The sequence below is a fragment of the Ambystoma mexicanum genome, chromosome 2q (genome assembly GCF_040938575.1).
Source record: "Ambystoma mexicanum isolate Mex_15411 chromosome 2q, UKY_AmexF1_1, whole genome shotgun sequence".
NCBI lineage: Eukaryota > Metazoa > Chordata > Amphibia > Caudata > Ambystomatidae > Ambystoma > Ambystoma mexicanum.
The window spans coordinates 1,226,923,238-1,226,947,506 of record NC_090924.1 but is presented as its reverse complement, the minus strand read 5'-3'; the positions used below and the strand labels follow the sequence as shown (position 1 = coordinate 1,226,947,506).

Below are 24,269 nucleotides of genomic sequence, written 5' to 3'. Positions count from 1 at the left end.
GAAACGACAACATTTTGCACTTTTAGTGGGTTTTGCCATGGTCGGTTCGGCATTAAATTTTACACAGACCTGCAACCCCTCCCTGAGCACATTACAATAGGTTTTCAATTCTCTAGTGTAAGCACAGTGTCTGTAGTATTAATAAATTGCAGAGTTTGGTCTCAGAACATCGTACAGAGTCCTAACACCTCTTAAAATGTGCACAGAATAATATCAGGAATAATGATATTATTTATATACTTTTGACAATTTCGTACTCTGAATTATCCATCTTTTTAAAATTATGCTCTGGCCCAGATGGGCGTGTTTAGGTCCCAAAGCACATGGGGGAATTCCTTGTTCGTCCCCGCCTCCAAGCTCAGCTGGCTCACAGAGGCAGTGCCCCTCCCAGTTCCTTCCAAGAGGAACCCATTTACGACCCCCTGATTTAGCAATTGCTTTGAGCCAAGGGAAGCTCATTGTTCTGTTTCCCTGCAGTCCCAGGTACTCCTCCCCTGATCTGATTCAATCAGAGAGGTGTGATCTCCTTTTGGTGGGGGCAGCAGAGGTTTCCCATGGACAGAGGCCTCTTGAACTTTTAATGAAATCAGACTGCCTTCTGGTATAGGGCCTGGGAACAGTAGGTGTGAAGAATTCTCATTGACCAGCAAGGCTTTGAAGTCCCAGCTAACTCCGGTTCCTTTTCAGCTCCTGAAATACAGGTCTCCTGTCAGAGTTTAGATCGCTAGCCCTGGTCAGTGTCAAGCACCGGTACTGCACCCATTTTTTGGCAGCTGTCTTGAATTAATGCATTTAAAAAAAAGGGATTTTACTTGATAGCATATGATCCTTGCTAACATTGTATTGATGTGAATTCTGCAGTAGAGTAATGTAGAACACCCCACCAGAAGTTGGATTTTTTGTTTGGTGGTTTTGTGCCCATGATTTTAGCAATTTCTTTGACATCAATTAAAACGGATTTTGCACAGCACCATATTCCTTTGCACTGGTTTAGCTCTGTGTGCAGCCAAAGGATAGGGTCTGGAAATGGTCTCCTGTATTAACTATCTTGCAATGTTTGAAATATGCATTTTGAGCTTGCATTCAGAGAAACAAAGGTGATTTCAAAGCACTTTTTGAGCTAACAGGCACTGCTGTCTTTCCTTTGGCACCACGTTTCACTCATGGCGCTTCTGGCCCATCATGCTCGCACTGGTGGGTGGCAGGTCAGGTGCCCATTTTGGTGTGTGCAAAACTGCGCGGTTTTCCTGGATTCTGGCGCAAATGTGGGCTTTCAGCCATCTTGGATTTTCTAAGCCCACAGCACCAAATGTTGCCGCATAATGACTCGAACATGGGTCAATACACCTGACAGTGCTGAAGTCTCATCTGTTAACAATTGCATAGATTCCAGGCTTTTAATGAACCTGCTACAAGTGCCTGGAATTCTCATCTCTGGTCAAAACTGCAGGGCGTTGTGCAAACTGAAGATCCTACTAGAATTAGATCAAATCCAATGCGCTTGAGGATGCTAGCTTACCAAGGGCTTCTTTGTTTGACTTCCCCTTTCTGTACTTTAGACATTGCACTGAAGTGTAGTGCATCAAAGAAAGCGCAGAGAGAACCTTAGCCATATTTGACATGTCCCTGTTCTTGCCTCCCGATTCACAGAGTTATTTTAAGGATATATTACAGTTCAGGATGGACAACATTTTCACAGTGGATTTGGCAGGACACATGCCACGTGTCACTATACTCAGAGGAGCAACATTTTCTGAACTCTGCTTTTATTTTTTCAGCAAATGATGGCGAGGATACATATAGGATGGAGAAGAAATTTGCATCAAAGCCAGTCAGAGATCTGGTAACCTGATGACAACAGGGAATCCTGAATGGCCTCTATGATTGAGTGCACTCCAGCAATATGTGGAATCCTGCCAACGATATCCAATGCGAACATCTGGGCAGCTGCAGCGGAATGAGATTTTATTTCTGTACAACTGTAGGGAAACGACAGAGAAAATGGCACAGTCTCCCTGTGCCACGCTTAGTCCCTGTTTAGTTGGTTACATTTAAACCATTAAACGTCCTAGCTGAACGTCCTACAGCCTTGAGGGCACGGTGGTGCAGCCTACACAATTCATCTTGGCCTGTCCGCCTGACACACTCCCCACCCATGGCGGATCGCTATATCATGCACAATGAGCCACAATTTGGTGACCACCACTGAGGTGACCCTTATTCTAGTTCTCAGACAAGAGTGCTTTGTCCTCATGTGTGATACGTCACGTGTCACAGGGCGTGACTATTGCCAGAGCAGAGCTAACATTCCAGCCACATAGCCCTTTTGGGTTTGCACGTTTTTGACAACCAATCACATTTACTCACAGCTCTAGCATGTCATATCACTAATCACAGCTGTAGCACGGCTCTTTACTGGGTGTACTCTCCTGGTGCATAAATTAAATACAATGTCTTTGGTGCAGCCCAGTGAGGGACACCAAATTGTATGGGTGTCGCTCCCCCAAATCCCCTTTATTCTCTAATAGGCCTCTTAGCTGTACTTTTGTGTGCACCAGGGTTCACGGGAGAGCCGTCAGCTACTACCGTAATTGACGGATCAAAGGAGTGATAGTGCCAACTTTGGAAAACCATACAAAACATTTAATGTAAATACCATGGCAGCAGCAACAGAATCAGATATTATTTCTATACAGCTGTAGCAAAATGGACAGAGAAACTGGCCGATTATTCCCATCCCGAAAATGTAGCCATGGAGCAGAGCTTTCTCAATGTTTTAATAGCGTTTTGCACAATGGTTATATTAAATAACACAGCAAATTATGTTTTTTTTATGTTACATTTGAACAATACACGTACTAATGGATCTTCCTACAACCTTGTGGGGCAACGCCTAAAACCACCAAACTATGCCTGTACAATTCCACTTGGCCTACCCGTGTCAGAATCTCCACCCGCGGTGGATCGCTCCATCGTACGTCACGAGCCACGGTCTGGTGTCCAGCACCCATGGGAGTCTTATTCTGTTTCTCAGACAAGAGTGCCTTGACCTTATGTATCACGTATCATGTCACTGGGTGTGGCAATGTCCGGATCCAAGACTAATATCACAGCTGCATAGCCCTTTGTTGTTTCTAGTTTCTGCCAACCAATCACATGTACCCGTGCCTCTACCATGTCATATCACTAATCATCACTGTGATGCTGCTATGTCCTTTACAGCTGCGGGTCAGTGCTTGTCAAAGAACAAGAAATACTGTTTGTTTTGACACATATCTCCAATTAGAGCAGCTGGAGGATGGGAAGGGCAAGCAGTGATGGAAGTGAGCAGGAATGGTCGGGAGGAGTGTTCCACTACTTGTATTTCTTTCTGTTTACCATTCCTCTCTTTGTTACGACCATATTCATCATTCTATATAGAGGATTGTCCATTCATGTTCCTGTGGAAGTGTAAAGTTGTGATAGGACCCTTAGCCACTAGTCACTTAGACTATTGCAATGCCCCGGCCGCAACACTTGTCACATGTCACACTATGCTTCCACCTACCCTCTCCCCTGCCGAGACCACAGTGCCACTACTTTTTTAGGTACACTTCTACCACTGGGGCCAATTCCACACTTCCAAGCAAAATTGCTGAGGATGTGACTTGCATCCCCATTCTGCAGGTCTGTGCACAGTACAAAGCACTTTACCTTTTGTTCAATGCCACTACCCGCTCATATTAATTCATTAAGCCACCTATATGTAGGTGACAAATAACACACACTGAATTTATTTTGAATCATTTCTTTATTTTCATATATTTTATATTTCATATATACTATCATAGTGCTGTAAGTCTACCTCGGATATCACTTTCATGCCCTGAGGGTAACGCTGACAATGTAATCCCTTAATTGTCACTGACGAACCTGAGATGCTGTTGGAATTATAGTAAAGGTTTTACAAAAGCTAAGCCAAGCTCTTTTAGAACCCTGATTAGAGGCTTCCAGGAAGATAGAGTGGTTTTGGGGTGGTTAGAGAAAGGAAGACTCAGCTGGCTGACTGCAGAAACACCAGTAAAGCTCCCCAAATGAAAATATACCGTAAATTGAAGAAGGACGTTTGCTGTACCTTTCTGTCAAGGTAATTGTTATTGCAAAATGTTAACAAATGTCTGTTCAAAATTGTGTCAGCTGTAGCAATTTTGTAACCTGCTTTAACATCTTCAGAAACAATTATTTTTACTCTATACCAGAAAAATATTTACTTTGTGACATATTGTGAGGGGTTGAACTCACTGCTTATTATGCCTCTGTACAAGTAGGGTCCCCCAAATCAAGTCGCAGCCTTCAAGCCGGTCAGTCTAATAGATAATTACTGTTATTTTTCAGTTAACATTTTTTTATGGAATTTCATCGATGGATAAAGGACAAATCCATACTAAGTCCTGCGCAGCGCGGATGTCGGCCTTCATTGTCCACGATGGTTCCTGTTTTTCTTTTGCTTCATATTGTTCACAAATATTCTTCAGGGAAAACAATGGCTTTGTATTGAGAATTCTTGCCTTTTTCGTTGGCCTTTGACCTGGTAGATAAGGATAGGCTTTGGCTAAAACTGCAGATCTTTGGGATGGACTTTATCTTGGTGAACACCATCATAAATCTGTACCCCAATACAACTTCTCAAGTGAGATTTGGTTCTCAAGGGAAAACGTATGCTAAATTAAACACAATGCAGGGGCAAAACAAGGAGGCCTTGTCACTCCCTCCAGTGTTGTTTTCTATCTATATAAACAATATGCTAGAAAGAGTTCCTTCTGCATCAAAGGCAGTTCCCTCTGTTAAACATCTGAGAGTTTGATTACTTCTCTTCACAGATGACTCTGTTCTGCTAGCACGTCCATGTAGTATCTGTCTAGTGTTGTGTGCACCAATGCAGGCAGTAGAATGTTGTGAGGTAGCCTGGAACCTTATGGGTCATTAGGGTTCCAGGACTGTCAGTTGGGACTTCAGGATTGGAGATCTGACATGAGAGGAAGCTTACTACATAGCCCCTGCCTCCCTTCACCAACTAGCCCTGTAACATAAATAAAGCTACTTTCCTTTTATAACTACATGCCTCCTGCGTCATCTGTGCGCACCTGATACAGTGAAGATACTTGATTGTGAACCCAGATGCTTCAGTACACCAAAGGCACCCCAAGCTCAACACGAGGGTACATACATGAATTGCAGAGAGAGCAGAATAGTAATAAACATCTCAAATCCAAAAGTAATGGTGTTTGGGGTCACAAATCTGAAGCATAAACAGATACAATTCTTTCTGTATAAGAGTCTTTTGGAGAAAGTGGCAGCCTTTTCTGATCTGGCTGTGAGGCTGGCTGACAACCGAATATTGATATGATATGGTTTTTCTGATACACAGACATGAACATATTATTTCACCCAGGTGAAGATGGTCTTTCTAGAAAAGAAACGTTTGGTGGCATTGTGGACTACAGTGCAAAAACACGGTGGTTAGACCCAGCTACAAAAAAATATTGCGATTACCAGAAGGAGCTTCTGGAAAAGATTATTTCTCCTGCTGCAAAGTTTACCTAAAATAGCACAAGAGGCCGAGATTGGAGCCCTGATAGTATTTAAAAGGGTGCATTATAGGCTGGCCAACTATATCCATAAAAAGGTTATTTTGAAGAGACTCCACATGTAAGGAACATTGTTCTATGGCTACTTCTTCAAAATGTAAAATTGCCCTGAAACTCGAGCTGCAAAGCCTTAACATGGAAAGGTTGCTTGAATCGGGCGGGACCTTCAACAGAGATATCTGCCAGTGAGCATGAGCACTTTAAAGTTGCAACAGAGATATAAGCCATGGAGTGATGGAAACTGTTCAAGAGCCTCATCTGCGCATATTTACTAGGCCACAACAAAGGTGCGTGTTTGCCGTGGCAAAGTTAAATATACTTTCTTTGGCCAAAAAGTTAAATAACTGGAAACTATCGGCTGACACAAGATGCCCTTGCTGTCAGGGCCCAGTGGAGGATCTTGAACAACATGTTTTAGCACTCTGTCCACTGTAGGGCCTGTGCTTAGGTTTTCACCTATTGAAATGCCCTTTCTTATCTTTTAGGGGACTGTGATGTACAGGTGACAAAATACTTCATCTGCTTTTTGATTGCCGCATAGTAAATCAGATCAAGATATGTCAGGCCGGAGAAGTGTGTTGTCAGGCATGATAGCAAGACTATGGAAACAGCCTCAGTGGCACAGGGCTTGATTTGTTCCCTGTACATTAATGGCGTTCTAATTAGTGTTTTTATTCTATAAATGGCAATCATTTTTGTCATACATGTCTATGTTTTATTTTACCTTTATATCTGTTTTTAAATGTGAATTTGATATGTTAACAGTTTTATACTTGGATACCTGTTGTCTTGTTGCTATCCGAAGTGGCTCTTGAAGGTGAACATTTCAAACAAAAATCACAAAAGTTTAATTGCTAAGAGATTTCTCTTTGAAATGTCTCAAAAAGTTCCCCATCTCACCATAAGCGTTCTTATTTTTTTTAATGTCCGCTTTAGGCAAGGAATGCATGCAACAAGAGATGAGCTGACAACATCCGCCTTTCTGACCGTGCAGCTTGATCGTTCACTCAACGGGAATGCTGTTCAGGTTTGTGTAATCCACGCTTCCATAAAATGTTATTTTTATAATCAGTATTTGTACCTCTATCCTTAATAATAAATAAAGAATTACAGATGGGTAGCTTTCAACTGCCGGGATACATTTCACTGAGTCCTTCCAAGTGAACATCTGATAGACTGCTTCATCTTCCTGTGTCATCACTGGGAACTAAAACGAAGGCATGGTATCAAACAGTGAAGACAGACACAAGTGACCACAGTTGAAGGGTGTTTATTGAACTTCAAATGGGTTAGTTGAATGCCTATCCAAACCTAAAACTAAGGATGGGAGCAATCTATGACCATCAAATAATAATAACGCAGTCGAGTCTGTCAAAAAAGGGCCTACTTCTAAATACAGAATGGTGTGGGATAACAATGTATGCAAAAGAAACAAGAAATTATATATCAGGATAGTTGAGCAGTTGGCTTCCCTTCCCCACGTTTTTGGCTCAGCGCAAGGTGGCATGTGCAGGCTTTGCACACACTCTGGCTTCTTGGCCACGAGGAAACTGTTCAACACATAGGCATCAGGGCCTTACTCCAAAGTCTCTCTCGCAATGACAGTCTCTTATTGCAGCGGGCTTGACGTAATAAACAAAACACAAAAGTTCCTTTCCTTTGACAGGGTTCTCACATTCATAAGTTAAAGATTGGTCTCCCTCCTTCGGGCGCCGACCACGCGTCCCCCTCGTCCGGGCTCAGACTCCTTTTCTACAATGTTCACAATGTTCAAAACTTGGTCTCCCTCATCCGGGCTCAGTCCACGGATCCCCCTTATCCGGGCTGAGGTCCTCTCAATATTCTCTCCCCTCCAGCCTACTTCTACAGTAGTATGTCCTGATATATTCTGGTTTCACCATCACTGTCTTGTGGCCAATGCTGGATTTGACTTTTATGGACTTCATTGATTCACCGTGCATCATCCTTTCTCATGGTTGCCCTGAATCATGCTGTTCCCATCGTCATCTTGTATCCAGACTTGCAACATTGTGTGTTACTACTGACTTCTGCAATTGTATTCGCTCTCCCCTCTTGCTTCTCCACTCTTTTTGACGGTTTACTCCTTGTTCTCCCCTCCTCTACCTTTCTCCCTTTTCCTATCTCCTCCCCTCCTCCCCTTACTTTTTCTATGCACTTACTTACTATCAGAATTGTCCCTGGACCTAGTATGAAAGCAATCTCGTCTGTCTCCTCCCCCCTCCCCTTACTTGTTTTTTTCCCCTCTCCCCACCCTCCAGCACTATCTGACATGTCATGAGGCCTAGTACGATAGTCACTTGTTTTGTTACTCTCCTCCCTTTCTGCACCCCTCTCCCTCACCTTTTGTTTTCTCCGGCTCTACCAGAAATGTCGTCAGGCCTAGTATGGTAGTCGCCTGTCTGTTTCCATTTCCTTCCCACTCTCCCCCTCCCTTCCTTATCTATGTCTTAGCTCTTGCACTATCTGAAATGTCGTCAGGCCGAGTATGATAGTTAATTTCACATCCTTACTGTTCATGGCCTGCAAGAATGTCATTGGGCCTCATTACGAGTTTGGAGGTAGCCATGCCCTTAATAAGGGCATGGCTACCCCCAAACCCGGTCCATGTTCCCTGAATGGGGAAATACCGGGCCATTCCGACCTTGGAGGGCCCAGTATTTTCTCATTCAGGGAACCCAGACCCGGTCCATCCCCATTCCCATTTGAGTCCCCGTAGGGCTCAATGTGAATAGGGCGCATGCTAACAATGGGCCCCTTAATGATGGGCCCGTTGTTAGCATTCTGGGCCGCTCACTGGACTCACTAAGGACGTTTGGTAAAACCAGGCGTCCTGAGCGGGTCCCGCGAGCGGACCTCGTAATGGGGCAGTAAGGGGTTAATGGCTCCGGCACCTTTACCAGCACTGTTAACCCCTTCCTGCCCTCCTCGTAATGAGGCCCATTGTATTTTGCATTGTTTCCTCCCTTGCCTTGAAGCGCTTTGAAACACATTGTGTATAGGCGCTAAATAAATAAACTATAATATCATATCATATCATTATTCGAATCGAAGACTTTCGAATGTGCGATTGGTTTTGTCACAGGACCACCTCAGTTCACTTTACACAATTATACTTCACATCAATCTTCTACTTTCGTTTCTCTTGTCTGGATACTGTACACAGACCTTCGATAGAGCACATTTAGGGTATTGGTCCACTCTGACAATGGTACTGTATCCTTCCTTCTTAAATTCAAACCTTCACCAACAATTTAGCTTTACTCGCTCCTTTCATCAATAATGCTCATTCATTTTACAATGTGACCGCTTGTAACCTTGACTTCAACACAGACTGGTCTGGCATCAGTCTCCCAATTCACCACTGCATTGTTAATTGTCCTTTATTTGTTCTTGGAGCCAAGGGCAATACCAAGGTGTCTGCAGCTCCTCCCACCTTGGTCATGGCCCTCGATATCTATGACACACAATGCAGGATTCTTCAGCCTGGTTTCCTGGTCGTACACTTTCTGCCTTGAAGGTCTCTTGAAAGTAATGGCTTCCTGCCGAAAAGGTCAAGGGGGTTGCCCTTCTCATGAACCTCTCGTGCCTTGCCATCTTTCGCTTCTCGTTCAGCTACTAACTCGAAACTGCTGTACCTGTGTGTGCTTTGCCTCGCTCAGAGTGTGCTCTCGTGCTCCTCCTTTTATCCATGTGCGGAAGTATAATAGAAGTCAGGTGTGCGTGATTGTCAATAATTGCTTGACCTCACCTGACCAAGGCATTGGGACATGTCAGGTACACGGCTCGGCTGTGAGTCTGTTTTCTCCCAGAGTGGGCTGCCCATGTAAAAGTGTTTGTGCAGGAAGGGATGAGGAGGTTGAGTTTCTAAATATTCGATGGAGTAGGATGGAAAAATAATGTTACAGGGAGAGGGACACCGCATCTCACCATCCAATGTCCCACTCCCAGTCCCCAAAGACTCCTCACTCAGGTGATCCTTCCACACTGGTCCACACCCAGAGTCTGGAAACAAAGGTAATGGCCATGCCCTGGCCACCTGAGAGAGAGATCTGCGGGGACCAGCGGGTCAGACAGCTTCAGGTTTATCACAGAACCGGTGGCAGAATATAGGTCAGAGATGATAGCTGTGCATCTGTAAATGTATGCTGTTGATACCCCCTTCCCCAACTCGCTCGTACCATTTACAAACAATGTTATTTTCAAATGGACTACCATCCTGTGGGTGGAGCGATGCGGCAGGGGGGGGCTATATCCCAAAAAAGAAAGAAAATGCCTGATTCTCTGCCACTCTTATTCACTAACCTTGTGTACCTGTACCTTGTGACCTTTCCTCTCTTCTCCCCAGATAAGGTTTCAAGACATGTCCGATCTATGAAAACCTCTTCAAAACAGGTAGTTTGAGGGTCCCGCGAGCGGACCTTGTAATAGGGCAGTAAGGGATTAACGGCTCTGGCACCTTTACCAGCACCGTTAACCCCTTCCCGCCCTCCTCATAATGAGGCCCATTGTATTTTGCATTGTTTCCTCCCTTGCCTTGAAGCGCTTTGAAACACATTGTGTATAGGCACTATATAAATAAACTATAATATCATATAATATCATTATTCGTATCGAAGACTTTCGAATGTGCGATTGGTTTCGTCACAGGACCACTTCGATTCACTTTACACAATTATACTTCACATCAATCTTCTACTTTCGTTTCTCTTGTCTGGATACTGTAGACAGACCTTCGATAGAGCACATTTAGGGTACTGGTCCACTCTGTCAATGGTATTGTATCCTTCCTTCTTAAGTTCAAACATTCACCACCAATTTAGCTTTACTCGCTCCTTTCATCAATGATGCTCATTCGTTTTACAATGTGACCGCTTGTAACCTTGACTTCAACACAGACTGGTCTGGCATCATTCTCCCAACTCACCACTGCATTATGTGTCCTTTATTTGTTCTTGGAGCCAAGGATGATACCAAGATGTCAGCAGCTCATCCCACCTTGGTCAGGGCCCTCGATATCTATGACACACATTGCAGGATTCTTCAGCCTGGTTTCCTGGTCGTACGCTTTCTGCCTTGAAGTTCTCTTGAAAGTAATGGCTTCCTGCCGAAAAGATCAAGGGGGTTGCCCTTCTCATGAATCTCTCGTGCCTTGCCATCTTTCTCTTCTCGTTCAGCTACTAACTTGAAACTGCTGTACCTGTGTGTGCTTTGCCTCGCTCAGAGTGTGCTCCTCCATTTATCCATGTGGGGAAGTGTAATAGAAGTCAGGTGTGAGTGATTGTCAATAATTGCTTGACCTCACCTGACCATAGCATTGGGACATGTCAGGTACACGGCTCGGCCGTGAGTCTGTTTTCTCCCAGAATAGGCTGTCCATGTAAAAGTGTTTGTGCAGGAAAGGATGAGGAGGTTGAGTTTCTAAATATTCGATGGAGTAGGATGGGAAAATAATGTTACAGGGAGAGGGACACCGCATCTCACCATCCAATGTCTCACTCCCAGTCCCCGAAGACTCCTCACTCAGGTGATCCTTCCACACTGGTCCACCCCCAGGGTCTGGATACAAAGGTAATGGCCATTGCCCTGGCCACCTGAGAGAGAGATCTGCGGGGACTAGCGGGTCAGACAGCTTCTGGTTTATCACAGAACTGGTGGCAGAATATAGCTCAGAGATGATAGCTTTGCATCTGTAAATGTATGCTGTTGATACCCCCTTCCCCAACTGGCTCATACCATTTACAAACAATGCTATTTTCAAATGGACTAGCATCCTGTGGTTGGAGAGCTGAGGCAGGGGGGACTATATCCAAAAAAGAAAGAAAATGCCTGATTCTCTGCCACTCTTATTCACCAACCTTGTGTACCTGTACCTTGTGACCTTTCCTCTCTTCACCTCAGATAAGGTTTCAAAACATGTCCGATCTATTTTTGAATTTGAATTTGAATAATTTCTTACGTGCACCAGGCAGATAACTGCATTCAGGTGCAGGTGTTAACTAAAGAGTAGAATATATCACTCTGGGAGCCTGGAGTGACCCTGAGGAGTAAGTTTATTTAAATAAGAAGGTTTTCAGTTCTTTTCTGAATCTTGCCAGAGTGGTGCATGTGCGGATGCTAAGGGGCAACTGGTTCCACGGCTTAGACCCAAACACAGAGAACCTCCTGTCACCTTTAGAGATCAGTTTTGTCTTCGGGACACAGAGCAGAAGTTTATCTTCTGATTGGAGATCTCTGTATGGATAGTAGTGGCGAATTCTGGTGTTCAGGTATCGGGTGCAAGTTTGTGATAACATTTTTACACCAGGCATGCCACCTTAAATTTAATGCGATCCTTCACCATCAGCCAGTGCAATGCTTTCCTGGATGTGGACACGTGATCTCTTTTACCCAGATGGGCCGTTAACCTAACTGCCGCATTCTGGGCCCTCTGTAGTCTTAGCATTTGTTTCCTGGGGATCCCTGTCATAAGACTATTACAGTAGTCAAGGTGGGAATTTACCAAGGCTCCCACCACTATTGGACAGTCTTGAGGTTTTAAGAAGGGGAGCACATTTCTAAGCAGCCGCAGAGAGCAGTATACTGCTTTTACTTTTGCCCCTACTGGGCTTCGCTGGCCAGATTTTCTTGCCAAATACACCAGAGGTTTTTCACTTTCTTTGAGAACGGAATACTCACTCCCAGAATCTGTGGGGTAAAGTTTGTGTCTTCCTCTCTATTTTTCTTCTCTGATCTCAATAAAATTATTTCCGTTTTGCCTGCATTCAGCTGTAATTGATTGCAGGCCATCCATTTTTTTATATCTTGCATACAATGGACTATCATCTCAAATGCCTCCGGGAGGTTGTCTGTTTCCACATAAATCTGTGTATCGTCGGCATATGAGTGAAATCGTAGACCGTGTCTCCTCAAGATGTCAAACAGTGGTCGAATAAATAGGTTAAAGATCACAGGTGAGAGTGCTGACCCCTGGGGGACTCCGCACCTCAATTGTATTAATTCTGAGGGAAATGCTCCCAATATCACCTGCTGTGTTCTGTCCCGTATGAAGGGGTCAAACCAGTCTATCACTACTTTGGCTGCTCTACCAATATGTCTAATCCGCTGAAGGATAGTCTTATGGTTGATTGTATCATATTCCACGGACAGGTCAATCATCAGCAATATTGAGTTGCTTCCCCTATCCGCGGCTTCTAGTAGGTCGTCCTGGACTGCTAATCGGCCGGACTCTGTCCCATGGTTAGGGCCAAATCCCGATTGATGTTCGTCGAGGATATCTCTACTGTCAACGAAGTGTTGAAATTGATTGCAGATGATTTTTGTCCAGGATTTTGGTAGGCCAGCATTAGTTGGCTACCAGACGATAGTTTTTAAGTACCACAGGGTCTAGGTTGGGCTTTTTCAACAAAGGTCTTACCAACATGCCCTTAAGTGCATGTGGAACATAGCCTTCTGTGAGTGATTTATTCACAAAGATTGTTACGAATGGGGTAAGATTAGTTGCTAAGCGGATATCAGTACAGGCTGGCATAGGAAATGCTAGGTCTTTTGTCGGTTTCAATTGAAGTATTAGGGCCTGTATTGTTTCTTGCTCCGTCGGGTGGAAGCTGAAGATCTATGAAAACCTCTTCCAAACAGGTTCTTCCCTGTTCTTCCAAAACCATCAAGCACCATATTGGTACCTTCGCCCCAGCTTTGGCTAAGTTCTGCAACCATTCTTTCACCTCCGAAACCTTCCACTCCCCCTTGAATCATTCTCTTGTGCACCCTCTTCTCAAGAAACCCACAGCCGACCCCTCCCTTCCGGCTAACTATCGCCTGATCTATATCACTCCTTTCCTTGGCAAACTCCTGGAAAAGCTGGCCATCTTCCAGCTTAATCTTCACACTGAATCTTTCGGTTGTCTCCATGACCATCAGTCTGGCTTTAGAGCAGCCAGAAGCTCAGAAATTGCTCTCCTGAACATCTGGGAAGACCTGCTCTCAAACCTTGATTCTAATCTCCCCTCTGTCCTCATCCTACTTGATCTCTCTGCTGCCTTTGACACGGTCAGCCATGTCATCCTGCTCAACCGGCCCCGTGATAACCTTTGTATCACTGATCAAGCTCTGGCTTGGCTGGCTTCTTCCCTCTCTGACCGACCCTCCCAGGTCAAACTTGGGTCCTTCCTCTCCTCTATCTCTCTCTCCATCTGCGGTGTTCTCCAGGGGTCAAACCTTTCTCCCTGGTTGTCAACCATTACCTGGCGCCTCTTGCCCATCGCATTGCCACTCTCTGTTCAAATTTCCAGTGCTATGCGGATGACACCAAGCTCGCTTTCAGGCTCCCCTCTGCTGCCTCTTCTCCCTCTCTCATCCCGGATTGTCTGATTGCAATTCAGGAGTGGTGCACAGCCAATGATCTCTGCCTGAATACAAGCAAGACTGAGATCCTCCTCATCGACACCCCTGCCACTCTCTTGCCCGCCACTCTCTGGCCGGCCTCCCTTGGCCCTCCTCCTGCCCCCACCTCTGAGGCTAAGACCCTCGGGGGTAGAAGTCGAATTACCATCTGCACCACCTCAGAGTTATTCTTCCTTTCCTCTCCTCCCCCCAGAAGCTCACTGTATCTAGAGCTCTGGTTCTCTCTAGACTTGACTACTGTAACAGCCTCCTTTTAAATCTGTCTGCCTCTACTCTCCGCCCTCTGCAACTCATCCAGAACAGGCCTGCAAGACGTGTACTTCACCTTAAGCTCAGAGATCGTATCTCTCCAGCACTGAAATCTCTCAATTGGCTCCCAGTTGCTGCAAGGGTCAAGTACAAGACCCTTTGCATTGTCCACAATAACTACTGGGGCCTGGGACCAAAATATCACCAGCTTTCTCTTCTGAAGTATCTTCTTTCTTAAGCACTTCGCTCCTCCAACTCCACCTTCTTGAGGGTCAGTCGCTTTTCCAAGCAACCAGTTTGGGGCAGACCTCTCTCTTCGGCTAGCGCCTCCCTGCCTCTCTGAAACTTGAGCAGAACCATCTGTGGTTCTGGAAGCAGCTCAAGACTTTCCTCTTTGCTTCTGCCTTCTGTATTCCGCTAACCTGCTGATCTCCTGTCCGATACTGCACTGGTTACCTGGCCACCCTATGAAACCATGGGCCCAGGCTCCTGGCATCCCAGCTGCACACCTGCACTGTCCCCCTGGCAACTCTGCACTTGGGGCTGTGTCTGCAATCCTATAACCCCCCCATACTTGCACTTATATTTCACCTGTTTTCTGCACTTAACCTTTGCACTGCCACCCGCTGGCCGCACTTCTTGTTTGCATTGTCTAATCCTATGTCTTGCACTTGCTCCTCCTCCCTTTCCCCTGGCACTTCTCCCTCTCCCGCTCCCCTGCACTTGCATGATCTCAATGTCACTGGGCCTAGTAAGATAGTTGTGTTGTTCCCTCTTGTTCCACTCCCTCGCCTTGTTACGCCTTGAAAAACCTGTAGAAAAACTTGTATATAGGCGCGATATAAATAAAATATCATATAATTTCATACCATATCATACTTCTCTCCCTCCTACCCCACACAGAATAGCAAAAAATGCCTGCCAACCTTTCACCCTCCAACTTTGCCTGTGCACCCCACTCCAGCACATTACAGGAGAAAATATACCTTCCATTCTGCTATCCTCCTCACCTCCATCATGTGACTTTGTGTCCCTCATCCACCCCAAAAAGGAATAATTATGTGGCATTCTGCCACACTCTTTGACCATCCTTTTGTAGCCAACCGCCACCTTCCCATACCCCAGCATTAAATTTCAGTTTTCTCACCACCCTCACACACTCTCGTTTTTGAGAATGCCCTACCTGCATTAAAGAAAAAATGAGAACCTGACACTGCTCTACCCATCTGGATCTCCCTCACCTTAACCTACTTCCCCCCTCCCAGAGTCACTGCCTTACACGGCTGGAACCATTATTCGGACAGTTTGTCAGAGCAGCAGAACCCCAACACTGACAAGGGCAATGTGAGGGTGCAGGTACCATGGATTTAGCAAACTGTCTGATAGCAGCCCCCACACTGTGATGGAGCATCAGAACCATGACTGATCATTTGTCTGCTTCCATCCGGGAGGAAGGAAAAATTGGTGTTCATGTGCCGCGACCTCAAAGCATTGGAGTGTGCAATCCATAATCACTGCTGTGATATTCCAATAAGAAGATGCAACCTTTGAGAAAAGAAGACCTAATGGCTTCTAATGAAATCATGAAAACAGAAAGAAACGTGATGGATAATCCTCAGGGAGCACAGCCCCCACAGTCCTTTATTTAAATCTGTTAACACATGTTATGGCCATGAACACCTGCTCGAAGATTGTGGCCATGGATGAAAGATGATCATAGATTACAGTGAGTTAATCTCATCACTTTCAGATCTAGAACCAAGGCAGATTTCTGAAAGTAGTTGATGGCCAGGATCAGAGTCCTCTCCTCCAATCCATGTACCCAGGATATGAACCTCACACTTCCCATTTATGTTCTGGCCTTTGGTATGATTCCATACTTGAAAAATGGAAGGCGGAGGCATTCCACCTGCGTCTCAACCAACTGCCTTCATTTTCAGCACAAACATATTTGATTCCCTGATGAATTGAACAAATTACAGTGTTCACTATGGTTTATTTTAACCTGCTCCTCAGATGTCAGTGGTGTGTTTAGCATGGATACCTCATATGTACATATACGTTTTTGCTTCTCTTGGTGACCTTCATGTACTTCCTAGCATCTCCTTTAACACCAATTAAGGCCAATTATGGTCGTCCATTGAATGGTGAATTGTTGCCGATGGGGAAGATTCAATCTCTCTCGGCAGTCGAGCTGAGCTTGTGCCAGTGGCTATGTGGATCTTAAGTCCATCCTGACCAGCATGGTGGATAAAGAGCGCCATGCCTTGCTTATTCTGCTGGATCTCTCTGCAGCATTTGATCTGGTCGACCACTCTGCTGGTGACCAGATTAAAGGACCAGACTTGTTGCTCTGGCCTGGTCGCCAAAGGAATTGAGTCTTTCATGGGGCCTCACACTGCTTGAATAGCAATAAATGACTGCAGTTCCACCCCCATTGCTGCATGTATTGCCCCAACGTTATTTAACATTTACATCAGGTCCCTCCTCTTTCTCATGGATCACCTGTCTGGGTGTGCATTATAAAAACTATGCCAGTGACACCGAGGTCATCCTCACAGAACACAGACACATAATCCAGAACCCTGGTGTCAAGTTATTCAAGGGATGAAGGGTGTGTGAACACACCACACTGATGGACCTGGAAACTAAATTGTCAACACTCTGTTATTGCTAAACCAGGCTGCAAAGAAGTGTGTTTGAGTAGTAATAAATACACATTCAATTATTCTATATGAGGACTTAAGGAACAAGCACTTACCATCAAAGTTAGCGGTAGACAAAGAGCTGTTACTCTTTCCTATGAAAAAAACAAGCAAGGGCTTTAGTATATATTAAGGGATTTTGTTCAAAAGTACCAGAGCACCAATGCATTAGCGCTCGCTTACCTTCTAAATCCTCTGCCCTGCTGAGACCACAGTTCCACTACTTTTTTCGGTACACTTCTACCACTGCCTTTATAATACAAAGGGCACAGTATTTCTATTTTACTGTGAGAGCAGTGTGTGAAACACAGTTACAATATATCATTGTTACTACATCTTTATCCCACATGCTATTTATTACATGAGACAATATCAGTCAACTACGTCTGTTGCTAACATACTAATATACTTGCATTAAGCACGTTTGTATATGCTGTCATTTGTTAAGCAATCAACATGACTCAATGTCATCAATGACATTTGTGATGTCATCTTTGATGTCCTGGGTGTTAGTCTTAGCAGTGCACGGTGGTGGCGCGAGTTATGGTTGCTTAGCTTACCATAACTGGCGAATTTCAAGGGTTTTCGGTTTTACTTGGAACCATAACGTCTCTTTAACAAAGTTTTTTCACTGAATTTCATAGGTTTTTAGTAGCGCAACTTAACCATAACGTCCCTTTAACAAAGTTTTTTTCACTGAATATATATATATATATATATATATATATATATATATATATATATATATATACATATATATATATATATATATATATATATATATATATAAAACAAAGTCATGTTTGTTTGTGGGTTTCTATATGGCGTTGATCTTGGGGACGTACCTCCTCATGAACGGTTAGGTGAGGCGTCAAGAAGCTTTCATGGACTATTCTTTATTTCATTGCCGAATTAGTGCAACTATTTCTAGCTCGATGGGTCATCCCATTGCTCTGATAACTAACATTTTGCAGGGTTTTCGGCATTACGTTTTGTGGTGTTCCACAGGTCATTTGTAGAAAGTACTCATCATCATGCTGTCTGTGCTAATCAGGTCTTGCATTTTTTTTGTTTTCACATTGTTTAGGAGAGAGTTAGTGTGTCTTTCTTTTCATTCATTTGTTTTGCAATAACCTCGATGCATGTTAATTTCACTAATTAATTGAAAACCACATTTTTATTTACCTCTGATTTAAATTTTCACATGAATATCATATTTGTATGCTTACTCTGATTATTTGCGGTGTATGTTTAGCAGCGAAAATGGTCACAACTGCAAATAATCAGAGTAAGCATACAAACATGATATACATGTGAGAATTTAAATCGGAGATAAATGAAAATTTGGTGTTCAATTAATTAGTGAAATTTTCATGTATCACGTTTTTCCTTTGTGGCAAACAACAATATCTGTTCATTTTCTTCAGTGGAATATGAAAAGAAATCTGAGAATGATCATAACAGGTGAAGCCGGGGTATTAAGCTAGTATTCTAAGAAAAAGTACAATTGTTAAAAGTGTCAGGTATCTGCCAACCCCAGAGCTCGTTACTCACATGCCATCATGGTGTTAACAAACAAGAAGGAATCATATATTGTCCTAGATTCTAATGGAATTCCATTATTGCAGAACATCTTTGTTTTTAGTGCATTACATGTTGACAAATAAAGATCTATGTCCTAAATGTCTGTGTGAATGAAAAAAAAACAGTTAATTCAGATGGCTAGTTCTCTGTGGTGTCAATGTGAGTTACAGTGTTGTTAGGATATATCAGATCTGTTATATATAATTAGACTCTAATAAGGCAGTTCTATATATAACTTTTGAGTTCCAGATCGATTGGTCATTTAATAACTTGCCAATCACACATCCTATTATAACAAGGATAAATATAATATAACTACATTCCAGATCAATTGGTCATATGATGATCTTACCGATCACACATCCTATTATACAACACAGATGAAATTATCATAATGTGTGTTATATTAAAAGGGGCATTATAAATAACATGTTAGGTCCAACTCTGTGTTCATTCCTCTTGGTTATAAACAATGAAGGCGTTCAATCCAAAATATTTATTTTTGGAGGAGATTTTTAAATGAGTCCCCACCAAGGCTGCAAGCACAATAATGGTACTTACAACCAGCTTTCCGTGTAGGGGTTTTCACCCTATACCTTGGTGGGTACACTGCAAGATTTCATGCCCGGTACTTCCTCTTCTGATTACAGGCCACATGTCAAACCTGAAAGGACTGACGGAAAATCCTGCAGTGATGGCTGCACACTTTAAGAGAAAAACACTGCTAATGTTATAGGACAAAATGTAATGCCAAGTTTTGTGTTACATTACAAATCATTTCAACAAAAAAAATGAACAAATTGAGGTGGTCAAATGTAATAAACAATCAGGCAGCAACCATGGCCAATGCATTCCCTGACCACAATTGATCTTTCTTCAGTGTAATGTCTGTATACATCCCAAAAAAGAAGAGTAGAGGTGACACTTTAGATAAAGACAAAACAAGAAGATGAGCAGAAATAATGAAAGCGTGCATACATGGCCTGCAAGAAAAACTGCCATAACAAATCAAGGTAAAATCTGAAAGATGGAAAAAAAATCCCAATCTGAAAAGATTTAAGGTGAACAAAGTCAAAAGGAAATCATTGTAAATATAAACTGGTAAACAAAACAACATACCTTTAAAGTAAAAGTCATTGTACCAGAAGCATTCATGCAAGAGAAGAAGCTGATAAAATCAGCTTTGTGTTTCAAAAATAATTTCTACAAAAATACAAGAATGTAAGTATTCCAAATTGAGTAAACACTTAGGGTTAAAAAAAGCTTTCCAAAGGAGACTAATAACAGAAAACAACACATGAAAAATTACATATTATTCTTGCTGTACTACAATGATGTGGTGTGAGCCACAATGACAAGCAGAATTATAGTATTTACAATGGGCCTCATTACGACCCTGGCGTTGGACCATGGTGCTATTAGCACCATGGTCCATGCCGGATTCCGCGATGGTGGATGGCGGAATTACCGCCACATTACAAGGTTGGTGGGGCGGTAATTCCCCATTCACCATGGCCCCTTCTCCATTCCCATTTTTGGCCCATAGGGCACAATGGGAATGGGGAAGGCGCTAATTACGGCACCGTAAATTACGGTGCCGTAATTAGCACCAAGGTCCCTTAGCGGGTTGGACTTTAACGCCTGCAAAAAGCAGGTGTTAAAGTGTGAATCGGGCGCTAAGGGTTTAACGGTGCCGCAGCCTTTTACGGCACTGTTAACCCCTTAACGCCAGGGTTGTAATGAGGCCCAATGACTGCAAAGCTGTTATGCAGTCACAAATAATTCCACAGTGAACCTTTGTGCAGCGACCAATGACATAAACATGCACAAATGTGTGATGCAGTGCCGTGCTGCAGAGCGCTAACATCATCATGCTCGAAATTTGATGACGTGGAGCCAGCAAAGTACCAGAGTACCATATCAGCTCGTACTATATGACTCAGTTCACATGTCCTGAAATTAAACCACAAACATTGGAGAAAAAAAAATAAACAAAGCATGGCAAAAGAAAAAAGTAGACAAAAAAATAGTAAAACAATAAAACAAAGAAAATAGAAATGGCAGAAATAGTAAGATCTCAGGAATAGTAAAGATACACATTTTAAAATTGAGAATTAAAAATGAAAAACATTTAAATACAATAATGAAATTAAAATTAAAAATGCAAGCTGATTAAAATAAAGATAAAAAACCCAACAAAGAAAAATGCAAAAGGAAGTAAGGATGATGAAAAGAAAAAAGGGGTGTGAACATGCATCTGAGTTACAAAATGAAAACAAGGAAAGGAGCCAGAAAGCAACAGAAAACCCAGCAAAGGAGGTGAATCGCTCCTCAACATAGTGATGGGCAGAAATGCAGAACATTAATGACCAAAGTACAAATTGAGATATACTGAATTCCTAGAATTAACTTTCCACACAAACCAGAAGCAAACATAATGTTCAACAGGGATCATAAAAAAACAATGCAGGTTCAAATCCCTATTCATGCAATCAGGAATCAGGGTGTCCAACAAATATATCCAGTATGCTTCTCTCTGCTCAAGTATTTTCCAAATGTCTCCTTTGAAGCAGTGCTTGTCCACAATGTCCACTCTTGAAATTGCATCTGTGCAATTGAATGACTATGGCCCTCATTATGAGGTTGCTGGTATGCTGCCAGTAGTACTGCCGTCATACCGGCAACCTCAGATTACCGTTTCCTATGCCCAATATCCCGGTAATTCGGGGATATCACGGGCAACAGTGGAACAGTAAGTTCCTGTTAATGTGGAGTCCCACAGGGAACCCTGACGCACTGGCCCTGTTAGTAGCGGTGCCGGAGCTCTAGTTAATTATCTCCCGGAGGGGCCTGAACTACCGGCAGGTCAGACCTACCGGTAGTTCACAGCCCCTATGGCAGACTAGGAGTATTTCTGGACCGGTTCACTCATAATGTGGGCCATATATTTAAAATGTCATTGTACAGAAGAATTTGATTATTTCTTCTAATCCATGATTTGTGTAGATTCCACCTTGTTCTTGCTTTTTTAAATGTTTGTGCCACATAATAGATTCCACATAGACAACTAATGCAAAAAATTACATTCTCAGAATCAAGAAAACTGCCTGCCAACAATTCTTTCTCCTGTCTTGGGGTGAAACACAAAAGCCTCTTTTATCAAATTGTTACAATTCCCAGAGTATAAAAATGGATATGTTCCAAAACAAGCAGAAATTGTGTCTTTTGATTTTACAGATTTCTCCCTGGGGAGGGACCCATTCTGGTCTGAAAGGCATTGACCATTGTTGCCTGTCTGATTCTTTATAAAATGTTACCACTTCAATACGTTCGTTACACTTTTGCTGAAATGAGTTTGTAATGAAACAGGAAGCATGTAATTGAATTGTATGGTAGCAGTGTTTTTCAATTGAAGTGTGCAGCAAGTGTCCTTTCATGTGTGACATATATCTCCATCCTAGTGCGTGAATGGTTTGCTAGCTTGCACCTGAAGAATGGTGCCATTAGTACACAATTATCATTGGGCCTCATTAAACGGAAGGCGGTAATCCAGGGTGCTATTAGCACCCTGGACCATGCCGGTAAATTACCGGCACCGCCTTGGCGGAAAGGGGATTTACCGCCCCATTCCAAGGTTGGAGGGGCGGTAAATCCCCCTTCCGCCATTGCCCTTCCCCATTCCCATTTCTGCCCCATAGGGCTCTATGGGAATGGGGAAGGCGCTAATTACGGCACCGCAATTTTGCGGTGCCGTAATTAGCTCCGAGGTCCCTTAGCGGGTTGGTTTTTAACGCCTGCAACAAGCAGGCGTTAATTCCTCCAACCTGCAAAGGGACCTCGTAGTACGGCGGTAAGGGTTAACGGTCACCGTTGCCATTAACGGTGACCGTTAACCCTTACCGCCGTCCGTGTAATGAGGCCCATTGTCTTTACTATCTGAAAAAGTGGTGCTCAGTCCCTACGTTCTCATTTCTCTGGCCATATGCCATTTAACTGCTGGTGAATGATTTCCTGGTTTCTGGTTGGGGCTCTACTGCTCTATCTCAATTGTATCATTGATGGTGGTAGTCTACTTTCTGTCTGGGTGGGCGGATCATTTCCCCACTCGTGCCTTCTCAGGGTTATTTTGATACAGAATTACAGTTATATGTTAGCATTTTTGGGGGACAGAGTTCTGAGCATAGAGATGTGTATTTGAAAATAAATGTTTCTGCTTAGGGCTACAAATGTTTGAAACGCTACATACTTCCTCATATCCTTCAGGATTTTGTGAATTGCATTTGCATCTCTGAGAAGCTCCATGCATCTCCAGCTTTGCTCTAGTTTTAGCATTTGTGAATCAGACATAATCACAAATGTTCAGTGTTTCTCTGATTTGCTCCAGAGAAATTATTTGAGGATTAGGCATTGTTTTACTTTTTTGTCATGCATTAAAATAACTGGGTGGAAGGAACAAGTTACTTACCTTTAACTGTTGTTCTCCAGCATGGGGTCTGTCATGGAGTCACATGCTCATGAATGTTCCCCGTCATCAGGCCGGGAATGCTCGGTAAAAGAAAAAAACAGTTTCACTTTCGTTTATAAACTGTCTTTCTCCTATAAACCAATCACTGAGCTCTGGGTCATACTGTCCCCAGCTAATGACTGCCCTCTGCCTAAGCCCCTCCTCTGGCAGCCATCTTCAGATTTGGTAGCATGTAAAGTGGCAGTAGGACCAAGAGAAGAGCCGCAGAGGGGTCGGTGAGAGGGTTTGCATGTGAATCCATGCCAGACCCATGTTGGAGAACAACAGTTACAGGTAAGCAACTTGTTCCTTCTCCAGCATGGGGTCTGGCATAGATTCACATGCTCATGAATAAAGAATACATAACAGTACAACATGCACAACCACGGGAGGTGGCAAGGCTGAACATAAGCATCTCTTACCTCCTCACCATTCTCACCTTCAAGCTGACAGGTTGCGCAGCACTGCTTGGCCGACTCTGGACTCCTCCCTGGAATCCTGTTGATGCAGTAGAATTTTGTGAAGGTGTGCGTCCACCTCCAGGTAGCAGCTCTGCAGATGTCTAGCAGGGGCACACCAGACAAGAACGCCGTTGTAGTAGTGATCACTCTGGTAGAATGGGCTCTTGGACGGCCAGGCAGCGGACAGTTTGCCAACCGGTGACAGTAGGTGATACAGCCGGAGAGCCACCTGGAAATAGAAGCCTTGGACAGGGCCTTCCCATGGTTCACAGGACCAAAGTTCACAAAAAGTGTGGAGGTTTTCCGGAAACTCTTTGTGCAGGCCCCATTAAACTTCAGCGCTCTAGCAACATCCAGCGAGTGCAAAGTCCTTTCAGCCAGCAACAAAGCCGTCGGAAACAATACAGGTAACATCAAGGGCTTGTTGAGGTCAAATTCCGATGGAACCTTGGGCATGAAGGAGGGTTGCATCTGCAGCACCACCCTCGTCTCATGAAAAGTCAAGTAAGGCCTCTTGCATGACAAGGCCTGGATTTCACCTACTTCTCTTGCAGAGGTGATGGACAAGGAAGACCGTCCTGGAGATCTGGTGTAGCAGGAGATTGCCGACAGATGTACCATAATAGAGGCATGGGCCAGTCCCAATTTGGTCAATGACAGCAAATATTTAAGCACTTGAGGAGCCGTGACCCGCAAGGGGTTAATCTTCTGAGACTGG

At 43.7% G+C, this 24,269-nt stretch overlaps 1 protein-coding gene across 1 annotated transcript in view; it reads left to right on the top strand.

The window, feature by feature from the left end:
• SCIN (scinderin) overlaps positions 1 to 24,269 on the top strand; it is a 535,504-nt gene that overhangs the window by 449,505 nt on the left and 61,730 nt on the right. The window contains exon 10 of the mRNA XM_069648620.1: positions 6,564 to 6,654. Within this exon, the coding sequence (XP_069504721.1) occupies positions 6,564 to 6,654 (91 nt within the window). The remainder of the gene's footprint in view (positions 1 to 6,563; positions 6,655 to 24,269) is intronic.